The sequence below is a fragment of the Oncorhynchus clarkii genome, chromosome 15 (genome assembly GCF_045791955.1).
Source record: "Oncorhynchus clarkii lewisi isolate Uvic-CL-2024 chromosome 15, UVic_Ocla_1.0, whole genome shotgun sequence".
Lineage (NCBI taxonomy): Eukaryota > Metazoa > Chordata > Actinopteri > Salmoniformes > Salmonidae > Oncorhynchus > Oncorhynchus clarkii.
Genome location: NC_092161.1, coordinates 25,143,711 through 25,169,996, shown reverse-complemented (window position 1 = coordinate 25,169,996; position 26,286 = coordinate 25,143,711). Strand labels below are relative to the sequence as shown.

At 44.1% G+C, this 26,286-nt stretch overlaps 1 protein-coding gene across 1 annotated transcript in view; it reads right to left on the bottom strand.

The window, feature by feature from the left end:
- c15h8orf34 (chromosome 15 C8orf34 homolog) overlaps positions 1-26,286 on the bottom strand; it is a 154,561-nt gene that overhangs the window by 47,166 nt on the left and 81,109 nt on the right. The window contains exons 8-11 of the mRNA XM_071105144.1: positions 11,763-11,898; positions 521-588; positions 386-406; positions 146-219 (exon numbers count right to left, since the gene is read on the bottom strand). Of these exons, the coding sequence (XP_070961245.1) occupies positions 146-219; positions 386-406; positions 521-588; positions 11,763-11,898 (299 nt within the window). The remainder of the gene's footprint in view (positions 1-145; positions 220-385; positions 407-520; positions 589-11,762; positions 11,899-26,286) is intronic.

Here is a 26,286-nt window from a genome sequence, read left to right as displayed (position 1 = left end):
GCAGGGTTATTGAGACGGGTCTAGCGCTCAGTCTTACAAAACAGGTTGGGGGGGGTGATAATTGATGAGGTAAGGTGAGCTGGATTGTTTGGTGACAGATGGTGGGAAGAAGAGAGGGAGGGACAGAACGATGGAAGACACTTACTGGGAAAGAGACCTGAGACACACTCTCGCATTCCTGGTCTCGTACCGGCGCTGTGTCCACCCCGGGAAAACAACCTACTCCAGACAACCCACAAACACACAGAAAGAAAGAGTAAGAGTAATGCCATATTTGACGTATCGAGAGCTGACAAGATGATATACTGGGTAGGTCCTATTAGCGGCATCCTAATAGTGCACTGTGCGTGATTTGGGATGCATACATTGTGTACTATTAACTTACAGGAGATATCAGGCACAGGTTGTAAGTGATTGGGGGGTCCACGAGGCCCATTTCCATCAGGCATGTTGACAGCAGCATGCTCTGGGATTAGGGGATGAGAAGTTCCATGGAGAGGTCCATGTTGAGGTGATCCATGCTGGGAGGGTCCATGGTGCTGGTCCTCTTCTGGTCTACTGGCATCTGACAGACTGTCCCCCTGCAGCCTGTAGAGACAAAACCGAACTTAGATAACGCACTCGACGACTACAGGCTGAACCACATGTCAAAACAACTCACACAAATCATCACACTTCACACATTACAACCCCTAACTTAAAACAAAACCTATACACACTTTACGCTAAACATCCACTAGCTTTCAGACGAGCAGCATTCACCCGAAGTCGGTTTGGAACCTTCGAAGGCACAACACCGATGAAACATTCTTCAATTACAGTGGGTCAAACGCTGAACACTTAACACACGACGCAAGGCACATACTTCCCTACTGTAGTGTGCATACAGCACAGTATGCACACTACAGTAGTCCAGTACCGTATCTGTTTCTCACACTATACATCTGTATTCATCAGCATATCAAACTAGAAGTGCACATCTAGGATCAGGTGCCCCCCCTCTGTCCATGTAATATTTTTCACTCTGATCTAAATGACTAAACTGATCCTAGATCAGTATTCTACTCTGATATGCTTAATTAATACATCAGGCCCTGAACCCTTCTATGAGAGGACAGTGGGAATCTATCAGTGAGAGGTGATGAAACAGAGTGGAACTGATAGGCTTCACTTGTCTAATCTATATCAGGGGAATGCGTCGGGATGTGGATGTGCATCAGGGAAGGTACCTCCAGACACAGTAACATAGCAGACCAGTTTAGGAATTCATATCCATCCACTCATCACAACTACAGTTAGATAGAATCTGTATAGGCAGAACTATGCCCAAGCCAAACTCAGATAAAAGTCTTATCATGTATAGCTGAAGTATAAGATGGTGCAGTTCATTCAGTTTTGGAGCCAAACACACTTTGCAAAATGTTTGTTAACAGGGGCATAACTTTTACCGGGGATGGGCATGCCGCCCCCCCCCCCCCCCCCCCTTGGCATTTTGTCCCCTCCACATTTATCCTGGGAATGTGATACAAAACAAGGCAACCGGCTGATTTCGGATCATGCAGACGTCTCTGAGAGGTGGGGCTGTTTGGAGTGTTTAGCTGGCTGGATAAAAAATATATAGATATTATGTCCTCCTGAACTTCTAAAACCAAAGTCACGCCCCTGTTTGTTAATGTTTGTGTCAGTTGTTCACATCGACAAGCCCATTCCTGTTGCTAGAAGCTTTCGAACATGCATTGGGTTTGTTATATAAATGATAACACACTAGTAGAAATGTTAAATATTGTCTATTTAGAATTCAAGTTCCATTTTATCACTGACCTTCAATATTAACCACTGCGGATTGTTGTGGAAACTAGTTAGCCAGTAGCTGTGAGGACTGAGCATGCTCAGAAATTACTATGCACTATGTTGAGGTGTGTTTTCCTAATCTTTATCAGTTAAATGTTTGCGATATTTATGTAAATGTATTAGCCATTGATATTTAAACCAGTGAAAAGTATTGATTATTGACTGAGATATTCATGTTAATTGATGACATTTTGGATTACCGGTATCACAGTTTTAGGGCTGGGTTTTGAATCTGTTCACTCTGCCTAGTTTGAAGGCACTCTGCTTAGTTTGAATTCACTCTGCCTAGTTTGAATTCACTCTGCCTAGTTTGAAGGCACTCTGCCTAGTTTGAAGGCACTCTGCCTTGTTTATTCACTCTGCCTAGTTTTAAGGCACTCTACCTAGTTTGAAGGCACTCTGCCTAGTTTGAAGGCACTCTGCCTAGTTTGAAGGCACTCTGCCTAGTTTGAAGGCACTCTGCCTAGTTTGAAGGCACTCTGCCTAGTTTGAAGGCACTCTGCCTAGTTTGAAGGCACTCTGCCTAGTTTGAATTCACTCTGCCTAGTTTTAAGGCACTCTGCCTTAGAAGCCAGCAGCTTCAGTGAACTGGCCCTTTGTTATTTTGGTCAACGTCTGATGATGTACCTGTAAATAAATACCATCATTTTAAACCCAAATTCCGTCTGTCTACTGGTGCTTCACACCCCTGACAAGACTGTCGGGTCCACTATCATATCCCATCTGTTCGTAATCATAACTGTTCAATGTCATGTCCAGCTTTGAGCCCATATATGCCTACCAGTACAAATCCTATCTATGGCATATATATAGGTCTGCCAGTACCAGCCCTATCTGCTTGGAGTGGGATGAGAGCCTTGTCCAAAAGTTGTGGCTTCTGCCTTTCTTCTCACGTCAAAGATGTAACACTCTCAGAGATTAGACAAAGAGCAGCACGCTGTGTCTGAAAGACAAACAGTTTTCTAACAGGAACGCAAGCTGAACACTCTGGCCTTCGCTTTGTGGTTGGATGTAGTGGTTCGGATAAAAATAATGTTAGATGACATTTTCTGTATCCCAAATGGCACCCTATTCCCCATTAAGGCTCTAGTTAGAGGTAGGGCATAGGGTGCCATTTGGAACACACTTTTTGATTCCCTTAGTGTTTCCTTCTTCTCCTATAAACAGTTTCACATCATCTGTACTCATGGTATTTACGTTTGAACAGTATATATTTAGTTGACTGTAAATCATACCATATATCATTTAATTGCACACTGCTTTAGTTACGCATTCTTTTAGTTGCATGCTATTTTCCATGTAATCAGAGGAAGCCATTAACTGGAGACAAAATACATTTATTTTATTTTATTTAACCTTTATTTAACTAGGCAAGTCAGTTAAGAACAAATTCTTATTTACAATGACGGCCTACCAAAAGGCATAAGGCCTCCTTGCGGGGACGTGGGCTGAGATTAAAAATAAAAATATAGGACAAAACACACATCACGACAAGAGAGACACCACAACACTATATAAAGAGACACCTAAGACAACAACATAGCAGCAACACATGAAAACGCAGCATGGTAACAACACAACATGACAACAACTTATGGTGTGGCATTCCTCCACAGCCACCACCACTTTGTACCTAAGGGATTATTGTAAGAATTGAAGATAACTTTTGAAATGAACAAATCTCTCTCTCTCTCCTATGTCTCTCACTCCTATGACCCTCTCTCATCTGACCCTCTCTCCTCTGTCTGTCTCTCTCTCCTCTGTCTGTCTCTCTCTCCTCTGTCTGTCTCTCTCTCCTCTGTCTGTCTCGCTCTCCTCTGTCTGTCTCGCTCTCCTCTGTCTGTCTCGCTCTCCTCTGTCTGTCTCGCTCTCCTCTGTCTGTCTCGCTCTCCTCTGTCTGTCTCGCTCTCCTCTGTCTGTCTCGCTCTCCTCTGTCTGTCTCGCTCTCCTCTGTCTGTCTCGCTCTCCTCTGTCTGTCTCTCTCTCCTCTGTCTGTCTCTCTCTCCTCTGTCTGTCTCTCTCTCCTCTGTCTGTCTCTCTCTCCTCTGTCTGTCTCTCTCTCCTCTGTCTGTCTCTCTCTCTCAAAAATATCCCTGCTTTGAATGATGTGGTCCTCTGCATTTGGGCCTGACTACCATTCACAATTCCCTGAAAGCATTCCATATACGAAAACAAATATTCTAATAAGGCCTATTCCCGGTCCACATATGCCACGGATGGTCTCCCAGGCTGTGACGACACACAGACACACATACGCGCACACACACAGTGCTTAGGGACAGGGTCTGGGATGAGTTTGTGAACACTTGAGATTTGCCGCCAGAGCAAGGCCCAGCAGGGACATGCAGCTCTAGCCACATCTATGGGCCAGGGGCATGCAGCTCTAGCCACATCTATGGGCCAGGGGCATGCAGCTCTAGCCACATCTATGGGCCAGGGACATGCAGCTCTAGCCACATCTATGGGCCAGGGACATGCAGCTCTAGCCACATCTATGGGCCAGGGGCATGCAGCTCTAGCCACATCTATGGGCCAGGGGCATGCAGCTCTAGCCACATCTATGGGCCAGGGACATGCAGCTCTAGCCACATCTATGGGCCAGGGACATGCAGCTCTAGCCACATCTATGGGCCAGGGACATGCAGCTCTAGCCACATCTATGGGCCAGGGACATGCAGCTCTAGCCACATCTATGGGCCAGGGACATATCTATGGGCCAGGGACATGCAGCTCTAGCCACATCTATGGGCCAGGGACATGCAGCTCTAGCCACATCTATGGGCCAGGTACAGGCATCTCAAACCACATCTATGGGCCAGGTACAGGCATCTCTAACCACATCTATGGGCCAGGGACATGCAGCTCTGGTGGGCCCAAAACATAAAACTATCAAATAAAGAAATCTCACGCTTTTGAGAAAAGGATTGAAAGGAAGGATGATATTCGTTGTCTATCACTGTCCCTGGTAACATCTGCCTCCTCTAAGTAACGCCTTGGAACAGATGGGTGTTGAACACACCTCTGGGTAGGCTCCACTGGAGGTGACTGGTAGCACACAGTACTGGGTGGGGCGCAGGCAGCATTTAACAGTGCTGCAGTAAATTAATAAACACTCTGAGGTGTTACCTTAGATTAATCATCTCCATGCTGTTGTTCCCCGGCTGGCATAGTGGTCTTGTATTTTTGTCTTTCACTTCGATGGCTTCCCAGACTAAGTTAGAGGAGACTGGTGGAGGGAAACATAGGAGGACGGGGTCATTGTAATTGCTGGAATGGAATAAATGGAATGGTATCAAACACATCAAACATATGGAAACCACATGTTTGACTCCGTTCCATTCATTCCTGTCATTACAATGAGCCCATCCTCCTATAGGTCCTCCCACCAGCCTCCTCTGAAGTATGTATATGAAAGACATCTTGCCAGCCTTTGAGTATTGGGATAGCCAATTTACCCCCCCCCCCCCCCCCCTCTCTCTCTGTCACACACCCACTGTCTCCCTCTCTCTCTCTCTCCTCTCTCTCTTTCTCTTTTCCTTTCTCTCCCTCTCGCTCTCTCCCTCTCTCCTCTCTCTTTCTTTCTCCCCCTCTCCCTCTCTCTCTCTCTTCCTCTTTGTATCAGCACTTACCTACAGTCTACATTCCTCCAGATCAAGAACAGAATATCATATCTTAAGTGCATTCCAAAATGTGCTTGTTGTCACAAGACCGCCCTGCGCTGATACCGGTCTCCATTATCACCTCTTTATCATTTTTTATTTATTTTTTAGATCACTTGTTTTCTCTTCCGGCACGTTTCCTGTTTATCCTCCCTCCCAGCCCAATGTTATGCTCATGTTTCTGGGTGTTGGGTGCAATAGGGCCCAAGCGGGCATGACTCTGCCCGATGCCAGGGTGAGATAATGGGGTATTAGACAGGTCAGACGCCAGGCACACTCCTCCATCCCCCCTGCCCCCTTCCCTCTCTATTTGGGTTTTGTCCTCTTTCTTGTTCTTTTCATTTTTCATTCATCCACGCCGCTTATCTGTTTGGTAATGCGTGTCTAAGATGGGTAGATGGGTTTCTCATGATACTGAATGTTATCAGAAAGTTTGTAGACAGATTGTTTACCACCTGAATGTTTAAAGTTCAATAGTTTATATCTATGGCTTATAATGACTAAGCCAGCTCCTGGATCACAATGGGTGCATCCCAAATGGCACCCTATTCCCTATATAGTGCACAACTTTTGACCAGGGAATAGGGTGCCATTTGGGACGTATCCACTGATGTTGTAGCCGTATCTGGAGCTAGCTTTGGCTCTGTGCAAATATCTCTCTCAGTGAAACGTCAGACATCTGCTTTCTCCCCCTCTCCGTCTGTTCTGTTCCGACCAAATTCCTTTAACCTGACCACTAGATCCTCTAGAGGTTTATTGGCTGACGAGCTCTAGTTGTTTTAGATGGTGAGGGATGGGAGGGAAGGGAAGGGCCCTAAACAGATCACACATCACTGGCCTGGAAATGCCTTGGACAGACGGCCCAGACCAGACCGGCTTCATTCCAGATGCACGGGACTGTAATATCAGAGGTTATTTAAACACACGCACACACAGACCCACACACACACTGTGTTCTGTGGTATGAGGAGTGTGTTCAGTAGACATGCCTGTGAACAGGGGGCTGTAAAGACAGGGGTCAGAGGTCAAACGGGAGCAGAGCGTGAGAGAGAGATGTGCGTGGAGAAGGAGAGAGAGAGAGAAAGTAGCAAAGAGAGAGAGAGAGGCTGGCTCTCACCTCTAACAAAAGCTTTACAGTGTGTGCTTTAGACCCAACCATGTCTCAATGGGATTCCCAGAAGTGCCTGTGAAACCTATCCATCCTAATAATAAACCTGCTTCCCTGGAGCCTAGCATGAGTGGGGAGGGAGATAAAGACTTTCTACTGGGCTAGTATAGTGATAGGGAACTGGGCTAGTATAGTGATATCATACTACACCAGCTCCGACACTCGTCTTATGTGGCAGGGCTTGCAAACTATTACAGACCATAAAAGGAAGTACAGGAGCGAGCTGCCCAATGACACAAGTCTACCAGAGAAGCTAAATCACTTCTATGCTCGCTTCGAGGCAAGCAACACTGAGGCATGCATGAGAGCATCAGCTGTTCCAGACGACTGTGGGATCACGCTCTCTGTAGCCGATGTGAGTAAGACCTTTAAACAGGTGAACATACACAAGGCTACGGGGCCAGACGGATTTCCAGGACATGTGCTCTGGGCATGTGCTGACCAACTGGCAGGTGTCTTCCGTAGCCATGAAGTGCATTGAAAGGTTGGTAATGGCTCACATCAACACCATTATCCCAGAAACCCTAGACCCACTCCAATTTGCATACCGCCCCAACAAATCCACAGATGATGCAATCTCTATTGCACACCACACTGCCCTTTCCCACCTGGACAAATGGAACACTTATGTGAGAATGCTATTCATTGACTACAGCTCAGTGTTCAACACCATAGTACCCTCAAATCTCATCATGAAGCTAAGGATTCTGGGACTAAACACCTCCTTCTGCAACTGGATCCCGGACTTCCTGACGGGCTGACTTAGGTGGTGAGGGGAGGTAGCAACACATCTGCCACGCTGATCCTCAACACCGGCGCTCCACAGGGGTGTGTGCTCAGTCCACTCCTGTACTCTCTGTTCACCCACGACTGCATGGCCAGGCACGACTCCAACACCATCATTAAGTTTGCAAACGACACAACAGTGGTAGGCCTGATCACCGACAACGACGAGACAGCCTATAGGGAGGAGGTCAGAGACCTGGCCGTGTGGTGCCAGAATAACAACCTATCCCTCAACGTAACCAAGACTAAGGAGATGATTGTGTTCTACAGGAAAAGGAGCATCGAGCACGCCCCCATTCTCATCGACGGGGCCGTAGTTGAGCAGGTTGAGAGCTTCAAGTTCCTTGGTGTCCACATCAACAACAAACTAGAATGGTCTAAACACACCAAGACAGTTGTGATGAGGGCACGACAAAGCATGTTCCCACTCAGGAGACATAAAAGATTTGGCATGGGTCCTGAGATCCTCAAAAGGTTCAACAGCTGCAACATCGAGAGCATGGTTGCATCACTTCCTGGTACGGCAATTGCTCGGCCTCTGACTGCAAAGCACTACAGAGGGTAGTGCGTACAGCCCAGTACATCAATGCGGTTAAGCTGCCTGCCATCCAGGACCTCTACACCAGGTGGTGTCAGAGGAAGGCCCTAAAAATTGTCAAAGACCCCAGCCACCCCAGTCATAGACTGTTCCCTCTACTACCGCATGGCAAGCGGTACCAGAGTGCCAAGTCTAGGACAAAAAGGCTTCTCAACAGTTTTTACACCCAAGCCATAAGACTCCTGAACAGGTAATCAAATGGCTATCCGGACTATTTGCATTGTCTGCCACCCCCAACCCCTCTTTTTACACTGCTGCTACTCTCTGTTTATCATATATACATAGTCACTTTAACTATACATTCATGTACATACTACCTCAATTGGGCTGACCAACCAGTGCTCCCGCACATTGGCTAACCGGTCTATCTGCATTGTGTCCCGCCACCCACCACCCACCAACCCCTCTTTTACGCTACTGCTACTCTCTGTTCATCATATATGCATAGTCACTTTAACCATATCTACATGTATATACTACCTATCAGCCTGGCTAACCGGTGTCTGTATGTATCCTCGCTACTGTAAGTAGCCCCGCTACTGTTTATATAGCCTGTCTTTTTACAGTTTTATTTTTTTACTTAACAGTTGTTCACCTAATACCTGTTTTGCACTATTGGTTAGAGCCTGTAAATAAGCATTTCACTGCAAGGTCTACACCTATTGTATTCAGCTCACGTGACAAATAAACTTTGATTTGATTTGCTAGGGAACCGGACTAATATAGTGAAGAGAACTGGACTAGTATAGTGATAGAGAACTGGGCTAGTATAGTGATAGGGAACTAGGCTAGTATAGTGATAGGGAACTGGGCTAGTATAGTAATAGACAACTGGACTAGTATAGTAATAGACAACTGGACTAGTATAGTGATAGAGAACTGGGCTAGTATAGTGATAGGGAGCTGGGCTAGTATAGTGATAGGGAACTGGGCTAGTATAGTAATAGACAACTGGACTAGTATAGTGATAGGGAACTAGGCTAGTATAGTGATAGGGAGCTGGGCTAGTATAGTGATAGGGAACTGGGCTAGTATAGTGATAGGGAACTGGGCTAGTATAGTGTTAGAAAACTGGGCTAGTTTTACTAGGCTAGTATAGTGATAGGGAACTAGGCTAGTATAGTCATAGAACACTGGGCTAGTATAGTGATAGGGAACTAGGCTAGTATAGTAATAGAGAACTAGACTAGTATAGTGATAGGGAACTAGGCTAGTATAGTAATAGAGAACTAGACTAGTATAGTGATAGGGAAGTAGGCTAGTATAGTGATAGGGAACTGGACTAGTATAGTGATAGGGAACTAGGCTAGTATAGTAATAGGGAACTGGACTAGTATAGTGATAGGTAACTGGGCTAGTATAGTGATAGGGAACTAGGCTAGTATAGTAATAGGGAACTGGGCTAATATAGTGATAGGGAAATGGGCTAGTATAGTGATAGGGAACTGGGCTTATATAGTGATAGGGAACTGGACTAGCATAGTGATAGGGAACTGGGCTAGTATAGTGATAGAGCACTGGGCTAGTATAGTGATAGGGAACTAGGCTAGTATAGTGATATGGAACTGGGCTAGTATAGTGATAGAAAACTGGGCTAGTATAGTGATAGGGAGCTGGAATAGTATAGTGATAGGTAACTGGGCTAGTATAGTGATAGGGAACTGGGCTAGTATAGTGATAGGGAACTGGGCTAGTATAGTGATAGGGAACTGGGCTAATATAGTGATAGGGAACTGGGCTAGTATAGTGATAGGGAACTAGGCTAGTATAGCGATAGGGAACTAGGCTAGTATAGTGATAGGGAAGTAGACTAGTATAGTGATAGGGAACTGGACTAGTATAGTGATAGGGAACTGGACTAGTATAGTGATAGGGAACTGGGCTAGTATAGTCATAGAACACTGGGCTAGTATAGTGATAGAGAACTGGGCTAGTATATTGATAAAGAACTAGACTAGTATAGTGATAGGGAACTGGGCTAGTATAGTGATAGGGAACTGGGCTAGTATAGTGATAGGGAACTGGACTAGCATAGTGATAGGGAACTGGGCTAGTATAGTGATAGGGAACTAGGATAGTATAGTGATAGGGAACTAGGCCTGTATAGTGATAGGGAACTAGGCTAGTATAGTCATAGAACACTGGGCTAGTATAGTGATAGAGAACTGGGCTAGTATATTGATAAGGAACTGGGCTAGTATAGTGATAGGGAACTTGGCTAGTATAGTGATATAGAACTTGGACTAGTATAGTGATAGGGAACTGGGCTAGTATAGTGATAGGGAACTGGGCTAGTATAGTGATAGGGAACTGGGCTAGTATAGTGATAGGGAACTGGGCTAGTATAGTGATAGGGAACTGAACTAGTATAGTGATAGGGAACTGAACTAGTATAGTGATAGGGAACTGGGCTAGTATAGTGATAGGGAACTGAACTAGTATAGTGATAGGGAACTGAACTAGTATAGTGATAGGGAACTGGGCTAGTATAGTGATAGGGAACTGGGCTAGTATAGTGATAGGGAACTAGGCTAGTATAGTGATAGGGAGCTGGAATAGTATAGTGATAGGTAACTGGGCTAGTATAGTGATAGGGAACTGGGCTAGTATAGTGATAGGGAACTGGGCTAGTATAGTGATAGGGAACTGGGCTAATATAGTGATAGGGAACTGGGCTAGTATAGTGATAGGGAACTAGGCTAGTATAGCGATAGGGAACTAGGCTAGTATAGTGATAGGGAAGTAGACTAGTATAGTGATAGGGAACTGGACTAGTATAGTGATAGGGAACTGGACTAGTATAGTGATAGGGAACTGGGCTAGTATAGTCATAGAACACTGGGCTAGTATAGTGATAGAGAACTGGGCTAGTATATTGATAAAGAACTAGACTAGTATAGTGATAGGGAACTGGGCTAGTATAGTGATAGGGAACTGGGCTAGTATAGTGATAGGGAACTGGACTAGCATAGTGATAGGGAACTGGGCTAGTATAGTGATAGGGAACTAGGATAGTATAGTGATAGGGAACTAGTTCTGTATAGTGATAGGGAACTAGGCTAGTATAGTCATAGAACACTGGGCTAGTATAGTGATAGAGAACTGGGCTAGTATATTGATAAGGAACTGGGCTAGTATAGTGATAGGGAACTTGGCTAGTATAGTGATATAGAACTTGGACTAGTATAGTGATAGGGAACTGGGCTAGTATAGTGATAGGGAACTGGGCTAGTATAGTGATAGGGAACTGGGCTAGTATAGTGATAGGGAACTGAACTAGTATAGTGATAGGGAACTGAACTAGTATAGTGATAGGGAACTGGGCTAGTATAGTGATAGGGAACTGAACTAGTATAGTGATAGGGAACTGAACTAGTATAGTGATAGGGAACTGGGCTAGTATAGTGATAGGGAACTGGGCTAGTATAGTGATAGGGAACTAGGCTAGTATAGTGATAGGGAACTGGGCCTATGGACACTGCAGTAGTAAGTCAGGCAAGCATTTCTCATATGCAGTACCCTATCTGTTCAGAAAAAAACACTCACTGAGCAGAGACAAGAGGAGTCTTTGGACACAGACCTGTCCCACTCTCTCTGTACCAAGTTATAGAGCAGACAGACAACCATTCAGCCAAACAGACACACTGGCACAGGTAAAGCCCAGGTAACCCCCAGATCAGAGTAAAGGATAAATATTTACCTTGCACACCTTGAGCAGATGTTGAGTGTGACCTTGGCCTGGGGCTCTGGGAGGTAGGAACTACGACCCTGGCTGAACTTACTTCCTGACGGGGCCAGCCCTGTTACCCCCTCCATTCGCAGGTCATCTAGGTCCTCTATGGAGAGAGAGGAGAGAGGGCGAGAGGAGAGAGAGGGAGAAAGGGGGAGGAAGAGAGGGAGACAGGGAAGAGAGAGAATGGGTGAAGTACAGGGAGATGGAGTGAAGAAGAGGGATGAGGAATAGAAGGAAAGGGAGATGGAGTGAGGAAGAGGGATGAGGAATAGAAGGAAAGAGAGAGAGGGGAAAGAGGGAGAGAAGGAGAGGGACAGTCATTTATCATAGTCACTGAGTCATCAACAGATGCATTGTATCTGTCTTAGCTGTCTCAGCCGTCCAGAACTGAGGAAGGATGAACCAACACACACACACACACACACACACACACACACACACACACACACACACAAAGAGACGATAGACTGACAAGACTATCTTGCATCAATTAGCCAATAAATAGATGGTGGTTGTAAGGAGAAGAGACAGAGAAGGCAGTCCTGAAGGAGAGATGATGAGAGAGAGACCACACATCCTGACCAGAGAGAAGGAGAGACGTTTCTCTGTGTGTTCTCTCCCTGTGTCCTCATAAGAACAGTCCTCGGTCTGCATGACTCTCTAAAGAGCTCCATATGAACTAGACACGCCATTGTCATCCCCTCTCCTTCTCCCCAGTCTCTCTGTCTCTTTCACCCGACCCCCCCCCTCTATCTCTCTCTCTCTGGTTTGTTTTAACATACTGCTGTTGGACAGGGAGACAGAATAAAGCTGAACTGAGTTCCACACGCGATAGTGTTCCCAGGTTCAGTGCTGTGTGTTCCCAGGTTCACCACTGGGCCCATGTTCAGCTTTAAACAGGCTTATATGATCAGGTATCAGAGAATAGAATTTTCAGCTTCAAGGTGAAGTAGATGACGCGTGTTTCGGTAACAGAGACAATAATACAATCATTGAGAACAGAAAGCATAACTTCGTCTGCGTTCCAAATGACAGCCTAGTCCCTTTATGGCTGTGTGGACCCTGGTCAAAAGTAGTGCACTATATAGAGAATAGGGTTCCATTTGGGATGCACCCTCAGTCTAATAAGCAGGGTCATGACTGAGTAGAAAAGAAGGGTAGTAAAATATAAATAACTTCATGTTTATTGTCACAAAACTAAAACCAGTAACGCTTTATTAAATATAGCAGGACATCAAAGAGGGATGTAAATTCGACAGCAAGTTCTTGGTTCTGAATAAATGTTTTGAGAGACGAAACACATTGCAACAATTATATAGCGTAAGTCTGAATTTGTATGTTGACGACATGAGTCATGGTCTGAGTTAGCTAACTGTTGGTAAAGATATATAATACAGCTTTTTAATAACAAGTTGATATCTTAAAGGTCCAATGCAGCTGTTTTTATCTCAATATCAAATCATTTCTGGGTAAAATGGTTAAAAAAAAAAATTAAACAACAATTAATAATTGGCAAAAAGATATTTCTCAAGCAAGAAAGTACTATTCCAACCTCAAAGTGTGGAATATATGTATAAAACACAGGAAATCACATTTTTGACAGCACTGGGCCTTTAAAATCAAATACAAACTTGCCCGTATCACTTGTGTTTATTAAGCATACAGGCAAGCGCAGTTTGAAGATATCTTAGAAGGATTCCCAGGCCCCTGCAACAAAACACCTCAGACGTGCGAGTGCTTTCCCTTTTTTTAATAACAAGTTGATAGATACAGTACCTCAAGCCATTACTGTATGGACCATTTGACAGCATATAAAGGATGTTTTCTTTAACAACAATAGCCCATTTTGTTTTCATCAGTCATCAGGAATGTGAGAAATGTGACAACAAGAGATCAAATGCTGGACATAATTATTACCACTCACTAGTGTGTGTGTGTGTGTGTGTGTGTGTGTGTGTGTGTGTGTGTGTGTGTGTGTGTGTGTGTGTGTGTGTGTGACAGATATACACATTAGTCACATTGATACTCTCCCCGTCAATCTCATGTTACTGGCCTCCTGGTTGAGACGAGACGATAGAAAACAGCGGCTTACACTTTGATAGAAGAGGAGGCGTGACTAATCACCTGGATTAGAGGAGAGACACTCATCCACTGAGAAATCTTCCTCTCCCCTCCATCCATCACACTGGCCCTGCGCCAGGCTATCTCTCACCTGTCTCTCCTCGTTACGCGTTTGTCTGTGTGTGTGTGTGTGTGTGTGTTTGCTTGCATGCCTCCCTTTGCTTCGTACGTGCATGTCTCCTCTCCGTAGGTGAAGAAATCATTTAAAGAGAGCGAGAGGAGACGAGAGAGGAGAGAAATACCATACCAGCTGCAAATGAAGAATTCCACTAGGAGTAAAATTCCATGAGAAGTACATTTTCAGAGAGGCACTGATGTGTGTCTAAAAGGAATACCAGCCCGGGTGTTACATGTAGTCAGATTGCCCGGGTGTTACATGTAGTCAGATTCCCCGGGTGTTACATGTAGTCAGATTGCCTGGGTGTTACGTAGTCAGATTGCCCGGGTGTTACGTAGTCAGATTGCCCGGGTGTTACGTAGTCAGATTGCCCGGGTGTTACATGTGGTCAGATTGCCCGGGTGCTCAATGTAGTCAGATTATCCGGGTGTTACATGTAGTCAGATTGCCTGGGTGTTACACGTAGTCAGATTGCCTGGGTGTTACACGTAGTCAGATTGCCCAGGTTTTGATTTAGAATTGTCTGATGGGTGTTGGATTTTTCCTTAATTTTTCTATCGTCTGATGAGATTAACATAAACATTTGATAACATACACACCATGAAGATGAACGTTTATATCATGCTGACATTGAGCCATACTACGTCTTACCGTGCCAGACGAGGTGAGATTTCTCACCTGAAGCACTGAGAGACCTGTGGGCCTGGTCAAAAGTATTTCACTGTAAGGAAAATAGGGTTGCAGCTGGTACACACAGTCCCAGAACACAGGTCATCCAGGGACTGGGACTGGTGTGGATAACACAGGGTGACTGAATGCTTCTGTCATGCTTCTGAGAATGCCTGTAAGCATAGTCTCATTCATCATCACTGCTGGGAAATGAGAGTGGGTGGGCAAGAGGAGAGAGGTTACCGGCCGTGGGAACCATGTCTGTGTCCCAAATGGCACCCTATTCCCTATGCATTGTGTTACTTTTGACCAGGGTCCATAGGGTCTGGTCAAAAGTAACACACTGTGTTGGGAGTAGGGGGTCCTTTGGAACACAAGCCATGGCTTAATATTGTGTCAACGCCCAGACCATCACCTGCTCCTCCACCTAATCCGTCTCCTGGTCGTTATCTACTCTGTCCTGTCTAGAGACTGGTTTGGTTTACGCGGTGGTAGACTACAAGTCCGAAAAGTCTAGGTGGGTCACAGCGGGAACCACTGCTGTAAAGTTACTGTGTTCAAACGTTGCCACGGTCACAGCACATTACCTTACGGGAAGCTTTTAATCTCCGAGTTCACCTCTCCCTTTGACCTTGTTCCTTGTAGGTGGAGATAAAGAAATGACAAAAACACGGAGAGGACAAAATCTCTGTCTAATCTTTCAGGCGAGTGGAATAAAGACATTACATGCAGCTTAGATTTAGTTTGTGTTTTGTCTAAACAAGATGTTACCGCTGTTGAGAACAAGCCTGGCATGACAACATGGCGCGCTTACAGGACGGCAAGTCTTTCCGCCCTACAAACAGTGTCAATGGGATTATACATTGGGATCTCACTCACACACACACACACACACACTCACACACACACACACACACACACACACACACACACACACACACACACACACACACACACACACACACACACACACACACAGTGGCATTATACTGTCAACCCTGCTGTGTATGAATAACACTGGTCTGATGCTATCAGGTGTGGGCTCCTACAAAGAGACACAGGGGCCTCCATGGGCCAAGGGAGAGAAACAGAGTGATCCCTGGAAGTTACACTCACCCTTATTAGTGTGACTTACAGTACATTGGCATACAGTGTGTGTGTGTGTGTGTGTCCACAGTGCCATGGCTGATGTGTATTTTATGTGGGCATATAGCTGCTTGCTGCTTACCGCTGTGCCAGTGAAGTGTTGGTGCCAGACATAGACTTAAATACTGGGAACTGACTAAACTAAACTAAACTAAACTAGAGGATAAATCATATTTTTGTGTGTACATCTTTTTTTTGTTTGTTCCCCTTTTCTACAGGTCCCATTGAGAAAGAGAGTTTATTTATTCAGCCAGACACAACTGAGTTTATCTCCCTTGGGTTAGCAACACATCCTACCATAACCCCCGCACCAAACCCCCCACACAATAACACCGTCTAAGAGAAGTTTACATTACAGACCGGCACGTCATACGTTTCACCATGCAACACTCACGTCACACGCAGTGGCGTCTGTCTAGACACAACAAAGTCAGCACTCAGCCCACCCGTTTGTCAGCGAGCGAGGCACATTTTCACTCCCTCAGAGTCAGAGCACAGCGGGGCAGCCACACATGGTCCCTGGGTACGTCCAAAATATGACCCTATTCCCTACATTCTCTAATGCTTCCTGGTCGAAGGAGGAGCACTATATAGGGAATAGGGTGGCATTTGGAAAGCAGACCCTGCATCAAACGTTGAGACATGACTGATAAATACGACTGGCAGAGGAGAGGAGACGGGTGGAAAGTATTTGAGCGATGCGATGTGAACAAAGAGGTCTGAGTAATGAGGAATTCCTTCTCTCAATCACTCACTACACCAAAGCAAAAAGCGGAGCTGGTGTGTGTGTCTGTTCCCCCATCAAGTTTCCATGTTATAATGTCATTTAGACGGAGACTGACTGACTCTCTCCTCTCTCTGTTCTAAATCAAGAACTGAAGTCATAATTAGTATATTCATCTCACAAATAACCTAACCTACACTTTCTGAGATGATGTGTTGACAGATGTATAGTGTGCAATCATCTAACTCTCTCCCCCACACACAGAGACACAGAGAGAGACAAACACAAACACACTGGCACGCACACACCCTTTCTCACGCACACCAAATCCAAGACTACGAGTTTATTGATTCACATATGAGTGAACTAATTGACTAATTTCCAGCCCTTCATATGTCCTAGCTGTGTCTGTGATGCTGTGATGCTGTGGCTCTGTGTCTAGGAGGTCACAATGGAATGCATCCCAAATGGCACCCTATTACCTATATAGTGCACCCATAGGATCCTGGTCAAAAGTAGTGCACTACGTAGGGAACAAAGTACCATTTGGGATATAGCCTATAACAGCAGGCTCTAGTCTTGTGTCATTATAAAATAGACTGTGGCTCTACTGTCTCTCCTATCCGCTGCGCTGTAATTAACAATATCTCTGTAATGATAGATATCACAGAGAGTGGTAGCAGACACACACACACACACACACACACACACACACACAGAGAGAGAATGATTTGAATTGTGAAAGAGAGGGGGGGTGAAAGAGAGAGGGGGAGAGAGTGAGGGAGAGAAAGAGAGACCCCACACTCTCCCTGCCCCTCACACAGTCAGCTCAAGCATTTGTGATTCATGAAGTATTAAACACAAAGCATTGACTCTGCGGTTAAATCTCCCAGAACGGGCCAGAGAGGCATTTGTTTAGCTTTGTAATAAAAGCAATATTCCAACTTACATTTCATAATTACAACTCAGCTTTCAATTGCGTTTCTTTCCCAGTGCCTGTCATTCCCCTCAAAGTCTGTCTGTCAGATCCCAACCTCATGCAGTATCTCAGACAGACACAGAGAGAGAGAGGGAGAGAGAGGAGAGAGAATAGAGAGAATAGAGAGAGAGAGAGAGAGAGAATAGAGAGAGAGAGAGAGAGAGAGAGAGAGAGAGAGAGAATAGAGAGAGAGAGAGAGAGAGAGAGAGAGAGAATAGAGAGAGAGAGAGAGAGAGAGAGAGAGAGAGAGAGAGAGAGAGAGAGAGAATAGAGAGAGAGAATAGAGAGAGAGAGAGAGAGAGAGAGAGAGAGAGAGAGAGAGAGAGAGAGAGAGAGAGAGAGAGAGAGAGAGAGAGAGAGCTTTAGATATCAGAGAACACTGCCTTTACAAGAAAGAGAACAAACTAAAAGCATCAGATGGAGAGAGAGAGAATACAAGATCAGAGCCTGTGAAAGTCTTGTCAGAACTCCACAACACTGTTCTGTCAACTCATTCAACTCAAGCTCTTAAACTGTAATCCTTCTCTCTGAGAGAAAGCCTGGAGACAGGGAACAACAACCGTCTCCCAGGCTCAATACTGCCATCTAGAGTTCATATAAGTAACTGTTGATGCAATATGATAAGAACACAGTATTAAGACATCAATGTTAGAGACCTGGGCCAGTATCCATAAAGTGTCTCAGAATAGGAGTGCTGATGTAGGATCAGTCCCTCCCTGACCATGTATTCTTCTTCACTGTGATCTAAAAGGCTAAATTGATCAGCACACCTACTCCTAGACGCTTTGGGCTCCCGAGAGGCGCAGCGGTCTAGGGCACTGCATCTTAGTGCTAGAGGCGTCACTACAGTCCCTGGGTCGATTCCAGGCTGTATCACATCCGACTGTGATTGAGAGTCCCATAGGGCGGCGCACAATTGGCCCAGCGTCGTCCGGGTTTGACCGGGGTAGGCCGTCATTGTAAATAAGAATTTGTTCGTAACTGACTTGACTAGTTAAATAAAAGTTCCATTTAAAATGTTTAAAAAAATATTTGTGACACTAGCCCCGGCCCAGTTACTAAAGGAGAACAACAGAGAAGGTTTCTGGGCAGATATGGTGATCTACAGCCCAGAGATAACAATGTCTGGGTGGGGTTACCAGATTTTGTGGGTTACATTGTCAAGTAATGAGGTAGTTGGAGTTGAAATCCCCCCCCCCCCCCCCCCCCCCGCCATAGTCCTCATTCATACGCACCTGAAGAGGTGATGGGGAGTTGGCAACCTGTTGGTGATAAACACATAGATACGAAAGACAACACAAACACTCTGATTACGCAGTAATGACCTCATAAAGTCTGTAACTCACTGTTTGTCAGATGCATCTTCATTTAGACGCTAACAGGGGCCACCCTTTCTCCTATAAAAACACCTGAGAATGACATGGTGGATTTTTATCACGAGAAGAACAAAGAATACACAATGCACAATGTTGCTGGCAAAGATACTGTAAGATGAACAAAGGCCTTTTCATAGATATAAAAAACAGATGTATTTATTGTCTATGGGTCTTTTCAGGTATTTAGTCAAGAACACTCTTCAGACAGATCATTCTAGGCACAAGCATAAAGGTCCTTTATCCTAAAACTTCTCTATTTAAATAAACTATCGGTGTTTAGCCATAATATTACAGTATGTGTCCATTCATATAATCTGTCATTCCAAGACCAACCCCTTCTATCCGTAAACTCTGAGACCAGTGAGTGTCCGATTTTATCCCAACAGATAACATTGTAACACTGAACTTGCCCATCAGTGTTGTAGTTGCCTCCAGTAATACCACTGCAATTCACCCTTCAACCAACCCATCCATCTGCACATGTATTATTTTACAGGGCCTCATAATGGCAACACTTATTTTCTAACTGGGGACTCTTTCTCCCATCAAACTATATAGTATCAGAGGCTTTAGTCAGAGAAGCTGTCACCCTGCCAGCCGTTTCCACCCCCTGTACATGACTTGATCTTATGTGATTTAGTACCTCTGTAATTCACACTACTAACATGCCCTTCTCTTCTCCTCGTGTGTCTTTTAACAAACAACGCTCCCTGATGATACGGCTCAGTTGTTTGTTTGCGCTGTTGCCGGGGCAACTGTTGTGTCTCTGGTTGTCAGGGCAAGGAAGGAGAGGAGGAGAGGGGGAGGACTGGCGTCAGGAAGTTCAGAGCAGGGTGAGGTGTCTGCCAGCCCTGGCACTCTCTTTCTTTCCCCCTCTCCCGCTCTAGCTCTCATTCTCTCCCGCGCGCTCTCTCTCTCTCTATTCTAAATACAGAATAGAACAAAGAGATATACTGATATTGGGGCTGGGCTCTGAAGCTCTGCAATTGGACCAGATTTTCTCTCTCTCTCTCTCTCACTCACGCACACACACACACACACACACACACACACACAAGTATTCTTTGTTTTCTTTATTATTTTGCTTAGGTCAGGGTGTGACATGGGTGATGTATGTGTTTTTGTACTGTCTAGGGGTTTTGTATGTTTATGGGGGTGTATACTATCTAGGTGTTTATGTATGTCTATGGTTGCCTAGATTCTCAATTAGAGGCAGCTGTTTATCGTTGTCTCTGATTGGAAACCATATTTAGGCAGCCATCTTCTTTGGGTATTTCGTGGGTTATTGTCTGTGTTAGTTGCCTGTGTCAGCACTATATTAAGCGTCACCTTCGTTTTGTTGTTTTTGTAGTTTGTTTATGTGCTTCTTCTTCGTCATTAAAGGAACATGTATTCATATCACGCTGCTTGGTCCTTTTGCTTGGTCTGTCACGTTCGGTGAATGGAGGAGACCAAGGCGCAGCGTGATATGAATACATGTTCCTTTAATGACGACGAAGAAACACACAAACAAACTACAAAAACAACAAAACAAACATAAGAGGATAAAAAAACAAAATAATAACAATACAAACTGAATGACTAAAAAGGTGTGTTTTAAGTTCTCTTTGAAATATGTCCACAGTTTCTGCCCCCTCAGGTTCTCTAGAAGGCTATTCCAGGGGCATAGTACCTAAAGCCTGTCTCTCCATGCCTCTTGGTCCTTGACTTTGAGTGCCAGAAGACCTGAGGGACCTACTTGGTACATAACTTAAAAGCATGTCTGACATGTATTGGGGAGCACAATCGTGGATTGATTTAAAAACCAACAGAAGCATCTTTAAATGAATTCTAAATGAATTCTAAAACTCAGGCAGCCAGTGCAGAGACATTAAAACCGGTGTAATATGTGCTCTCCTTCTGGTCTTGGTCAGTACCCGTGCTGTAGAATTCTGTATGTTTTGCAGTTGACCAATGGCTTTCTTGGGTAGACCAGACAGGAGAGCATTACAGTAATCAAGTCTGCTTGTAATAAAAGCATGGATAAGTTTCTCTGTATCAGCCTGAGAGAGAAACGGCCACACCGTGGTAATGTTCCTCAGCTGGTTAAAATATATATTGGTCACATTCCTCATGTGTGATTCGAAATGGAGTTCAGATTCTAAAATAACACCTAGGTTTTTTACCTGGTGTTTTATCTTTATTGCCCGTGAATTACAATGTGCGGCCAGATTCTCTCTCTGTGCTTTGGCTCCAACAATAAGTACCTCGGTCTTGTCTTGATTTAGCTGGAGGAAGTTGTGATCCAACCAAGTATTTAAATCACTAATGCAGTACAATAATTTATCTATGGAGCTAAAATCCTCAGAAATGTAAAAGTTGTGTATCGTCTATGTAGCAGTGAAAATCAATGCTATGCTTTCTGATAACGCTGCCAAGGCGTAACATATATAAACTGAACAGTACCGGACCCAAACCCTTGTGGAATGCCACATGTGATATGTATTCTCTATGAGTTATGTTCACCCAGGGTGACAAAAAAAACTCTTGACCAGTTAAATTATGCAATTTCAATCTCCTGCTGTCCTCCTGAATCCCCTAGAGAGTAAGGGTACACTACCCCCCCCCCCCCCCCCCCCATGTTCGGGGGACCCCCGGCCGGGTGGTACAGAGCACAAAAGCGCATCTGTTCATTCACAGAGGGGGTTCTGATATCTCCTGTACGAATATATGACCTTAATAGAGTGTCCTGGTGGCGCGTTTGTGTAGGGGGTTTATGTTTTGTTTGCAAATAGGAACAGGGTCACTATTAAGCTACGGTGAGACCGAGGACAGGGGTAGTATGAGTGCTCAGTCCAGACAACTAACAACAACCGCTTTAATACAGTAACCTTATCTTACCTACAGTTTCATTTAACGGTAAGGCAGGAGATGGCAGGGAGACTTCATTGTCAGTTGGAGAGGAGAATAAGTTATTGCAACATGACTGTATGTCGCTCTGGATAAGAGCGTCGGCCAAATGACTGAAATGTCATGTAAATGTAACGTTTCGGAAAGGGGTCAGCTGGAGCCCTCTCGGGAGGAACTGGCCCTCTCTGTTGTTTTTCTGAACTAATCATAGAACAACACAGTGCTGCCAGCTGAAGGCTGTTTCTCTCCACCAGCTCAACTTGTTACTTTATTAAGAACCGTTTCTGTGTGTGGTTTTACCAGCATAGTCTGTGGAGACGGTTATGCTTTCTCCTTGTGTACTTTCCAGTGGTTCATAAAGCCTGTGTCACATTACTTTCCAGTGTTTCATAAAGCCTGTGTCACATTACTTTCCAGTGTTTCATAAAGCCTGTGTCACATTACTTTCCAGTGTTTCATAAAGCTTGTGTCACATTACTTTCCAGTGGTTCATAAAGCCTGTGTCACATTACTTTCCAGTGTTTCATAAAGCCTGTGTCACATTACTTTCCAGTGTTTCATAAAGCCTGTGTCACATTACTTTCCAGTGTTTCATAAAGCCTGTGTCACATTACTTTCCAGTGTTTCATAAAGCCTGTGTCACATTACTTTCCAGTGTTTCATAAAGCCTGTGTCACATTAGTTTCCAGTGTGGATTGTGCTGCAGGTAACACTAGGCATAAGGACATATACTTGAATGTGATGTCATAGAAATGAATGTGATGTACTAGCCTCTGAGTCCCCAGTATTTGTCCCTGTCTATAACAGTCTATAACACACTTAACTCTAATGGTGGAAAACACAGACAGACAGACGAGACAGTTTGGTTGACTATTTGGCTTTTACAAATAACCATTCAAATAGTCAAAGAAAAGTACTTGTTTTGGGCTGTGTATTTGAAAATACTCAAATGCACAGAAAAAAGTATTTGAATAAAAAATACACAAAACCACATGCATTTGAACCTAGGTCTGATATACACATGCACATACTACTGGCATACTACCCTCCCCCTGCAGGGCCACCCACCGCCGCAATAAAAAGGTTGTATAAAATACTATATTCTCCCTGGAGGTCGTTGCCATAGAATTAGGAATTAGAATACTACAACTGACATGAACATTCTTATGACGAGATAAAGGTCAGCCATTTTGGTCAAAAAGTTGGTTGGCCACTGCTGTGATAAGAGGTTTTGTTTGTTTGTGTGTGTGTGTGTGTGTGTGTGTGTGTGTGTGTGTGTGTGTGTGTGTGTGTGAACACCTGGAGTGGGCTTGTCACATAATATGATAATTCCTGGGAAGGGCTGTGGCAGTCATGACATTTCGGCAGCCAGTGATTGTCAAGCAAATCACTGTCAGTCTCATAGCAATTGACCGTAAATGAACATAAACACATTGATGCAGACCTTTGGAACATCTACATTTTAAAAGTCTAATAAATCCATTTAATACAGTCTACACCATCACAATAAATCCATGTTTTATTTTAGACCGGTCTAAAGAAACATGATATGAAGAAATAAAGTATATTTCTGAAGAACAGAATATCATACTCTGAGTTGTCCTGATGTTAGGCCCTGACCTGGCTATGCCGAATGGCTGTGTGCTACACTAGTTTATTTAGCAGACAAGATTTGCTTACGTTGCATTATTTTATATTATTTTATAACATGAAGAATACAATTGAACATAGCTGAATAAAATTAGATAATATATTTCCTACAAACAATTTGAGGGAGTGAGCAAACACGTCTATTCTCTGTTGAGCGGTTAGCAAAGAAACATGTCCTCCTATATGCTTCATTTAGAGTTATTTATAGAACTTTAGTTGTGATACAAATATTGGGCTATAATGTTTAGAATTTTAATACATTCTAAGGCTGCATGAGGCGACTACAATTATAATTTGAAAAAAGTTGCATGAAAGGCATGAACTCTGCTTTGTTTTTAGCGCAGGCTGTACACACTTCATCATCAGTCTTCATCAATTTGACAAGCGCTTGATAATGCCTCAAATTTCCCTGCGGCATCCCCTTTGTGTGGTCATAATGCTTCCTGAACAAATCCGTGCCATTTGCGGACAGTGTCTGTTGTGCCCTTGGGCTGAATATAATCATTATAATTCCCTTCTCCCATCTGCATGCTCCAAAGCACCTCTCACTCAAATGGCTCTCCGTCACATGATCGGGTCTTTCTCACAGGCTACAAGTGAAGACAGACACTTTGAGGACACAACTGTGTGCGTCCTCATCCAATTCCGAGGCGTATATTCAAGATATTGTAAGAACTGTCCACATTTACTTTTCGTCAGCCAACAAGATGAGTAGGCCTAATGAACAGCAAAAGCCTATGTCAATCTACTATCCCCCATAGTACAAGTTGACCTATTCTATTCTGTGCGAGAAATAAATATTCCAAACACAGTCTGGGAAGGTTGTGGGATGGGATAGATCTCAAATGAACACAACCACAAGCATCACAAATGTGGCTCACATAACAGATCAGAACTTTTAGCTTGAAATATTGATAAACTATTAGCCTATTTCTCCACGTTATAAGCAGAGGAAATGGGCACATGGCAGTAGGCTATAAGCAGGAATGTTCCATTAGCTGGAAAACACCATTCTCAAAAGTGAACGCAAATGCAATTATGCATGTCATGTTTCTATTATAATGATGCATTGTTATGGTGACAATGATCTTCCCCAAATGTGAAACGTATGTGCTGTGTATGTATGCCAGTTATGCTGTGTGCTTCATTTTAAGAAGTTATTTGGCCACTTTAGTGGGATACAAACCCTATCAAAACATACAGGGCTGTGAAAAAGTATTTGCCCTCTTCCTGATTTCTTGTTTTTTGTCACATTTGTCACATTTAAATGTTTCAGATCATCAAGCAAATGTTAATATTACACAAAGATAACCAAAGTAAACACAAAATGCAGTTAAGTCATCATTTTATTTATGAAGGGAAAAAAGCTATCCGAACCTTCATGGCCTATATGACAAAGTACAGTAATTGCTCCCCCTTGTTAAATCATGAATTCACTGTGGTTAATCACATTTTTTGGAAAGCTGAATTCAATTTCACAAGCCACACCCAGGCCTGATTACTGCCAGACCTGATGAATCAAGAAATCACTTAAATAGAACCTGTCTGACAACGTGAAGTTGTCAGACAAAAAGCAAGACATCATGCTGTGATCCAAAGAAATTCAGGAACAGTTGAGAAACAAAGTAATTGACATCTATCAGTCTGGAAAGGGTTACAAAGCCATTTCTAAAGCTTTGGGACTCCGGCAAACCACGGTGAGAGCCACTATCCACAAATGGAGAAAATTTGGAACAGTGGTGAACCTTCCCATGAGTGGCCGGCCTACCAAAATTACCCCAAGATCGCAGCGACGACTAATCCAAGAGGTCACAAAAGAACCTACAACAACATCTAAAGAACTGCAGGCCTCAGTTAAGGTCAGTGTTCATGACTCAACCATAAGAAAGAGACTGGGGGAAAATGGTTTCAATGGCAGAGTTCCAAGGTGAAAACCACTGCTGACCAAAAAGAACATAAAGGCTTGTCTCACTTTTGACAAAAAAAAAACATCTTGAACTTTTTGGAAGGTGTGCATCCCGTTACATCTGGCGTAAAAGAACATCATACCAATAGTCAAATATGGTGGTGGTAGTGTGATGGTCTGGGGCTCCTTTGCTGCTTCAGGACCTGGGCAACTTGCTGTGATTGATGGAGCCATGAATTCTGCTCTCTACCAAAAAATCCTGAAGCAGAATGTCCGGCCATCAGTTCGTGACCTCAAGCTGAAGCGCACTTGGGTTCTGCAGCAGGACAATGATCCAAAACACACCAGCAAGTCCACCTCTGAATGGCTTAAAAAAACAAAATGAAGGTTTGGAGTGGCCTAGTCAAAGTCCGTACTTGAATCGGATTGAGATGCTGTGGCATGACCTTAAAAAGGTGGTTCATGCTCGAAAACCCTCCGATGTGGCTGAATTAAAATAATTCTGCAAAGAAGAGTGGGCCAAAATTCCTCCACAGCAATGTGAAAGACTCATTGCCAGTTATCGCAAATGCTTGATTGCAGTTGTTGCTGCTGAGGGTGGCACAACCAGTTATTAGGTTTAGGGGGCAATTACTTTGTCACATAGGGCCATGAAGGTTCAGATAGCTTTTTTCCCTAAATAAATAAAATCATCACTTAAAGACTGCATGTTGTGTTTACTTGGGTTATCTTTGTGTAATATTTACATTTGTTTGATGATCTGAAACATTTAAATGTGACAAATGTGCCAAAAAACAAGAAATCAGGAAGGGGGCAAATACTTTTTCACGGCATTGTATATGCCTATGGGCTAGGCTATATGAGGTGTGTGACTATGATTTGCCTTACTGCATTCAAGCTGGTCATCATTCAC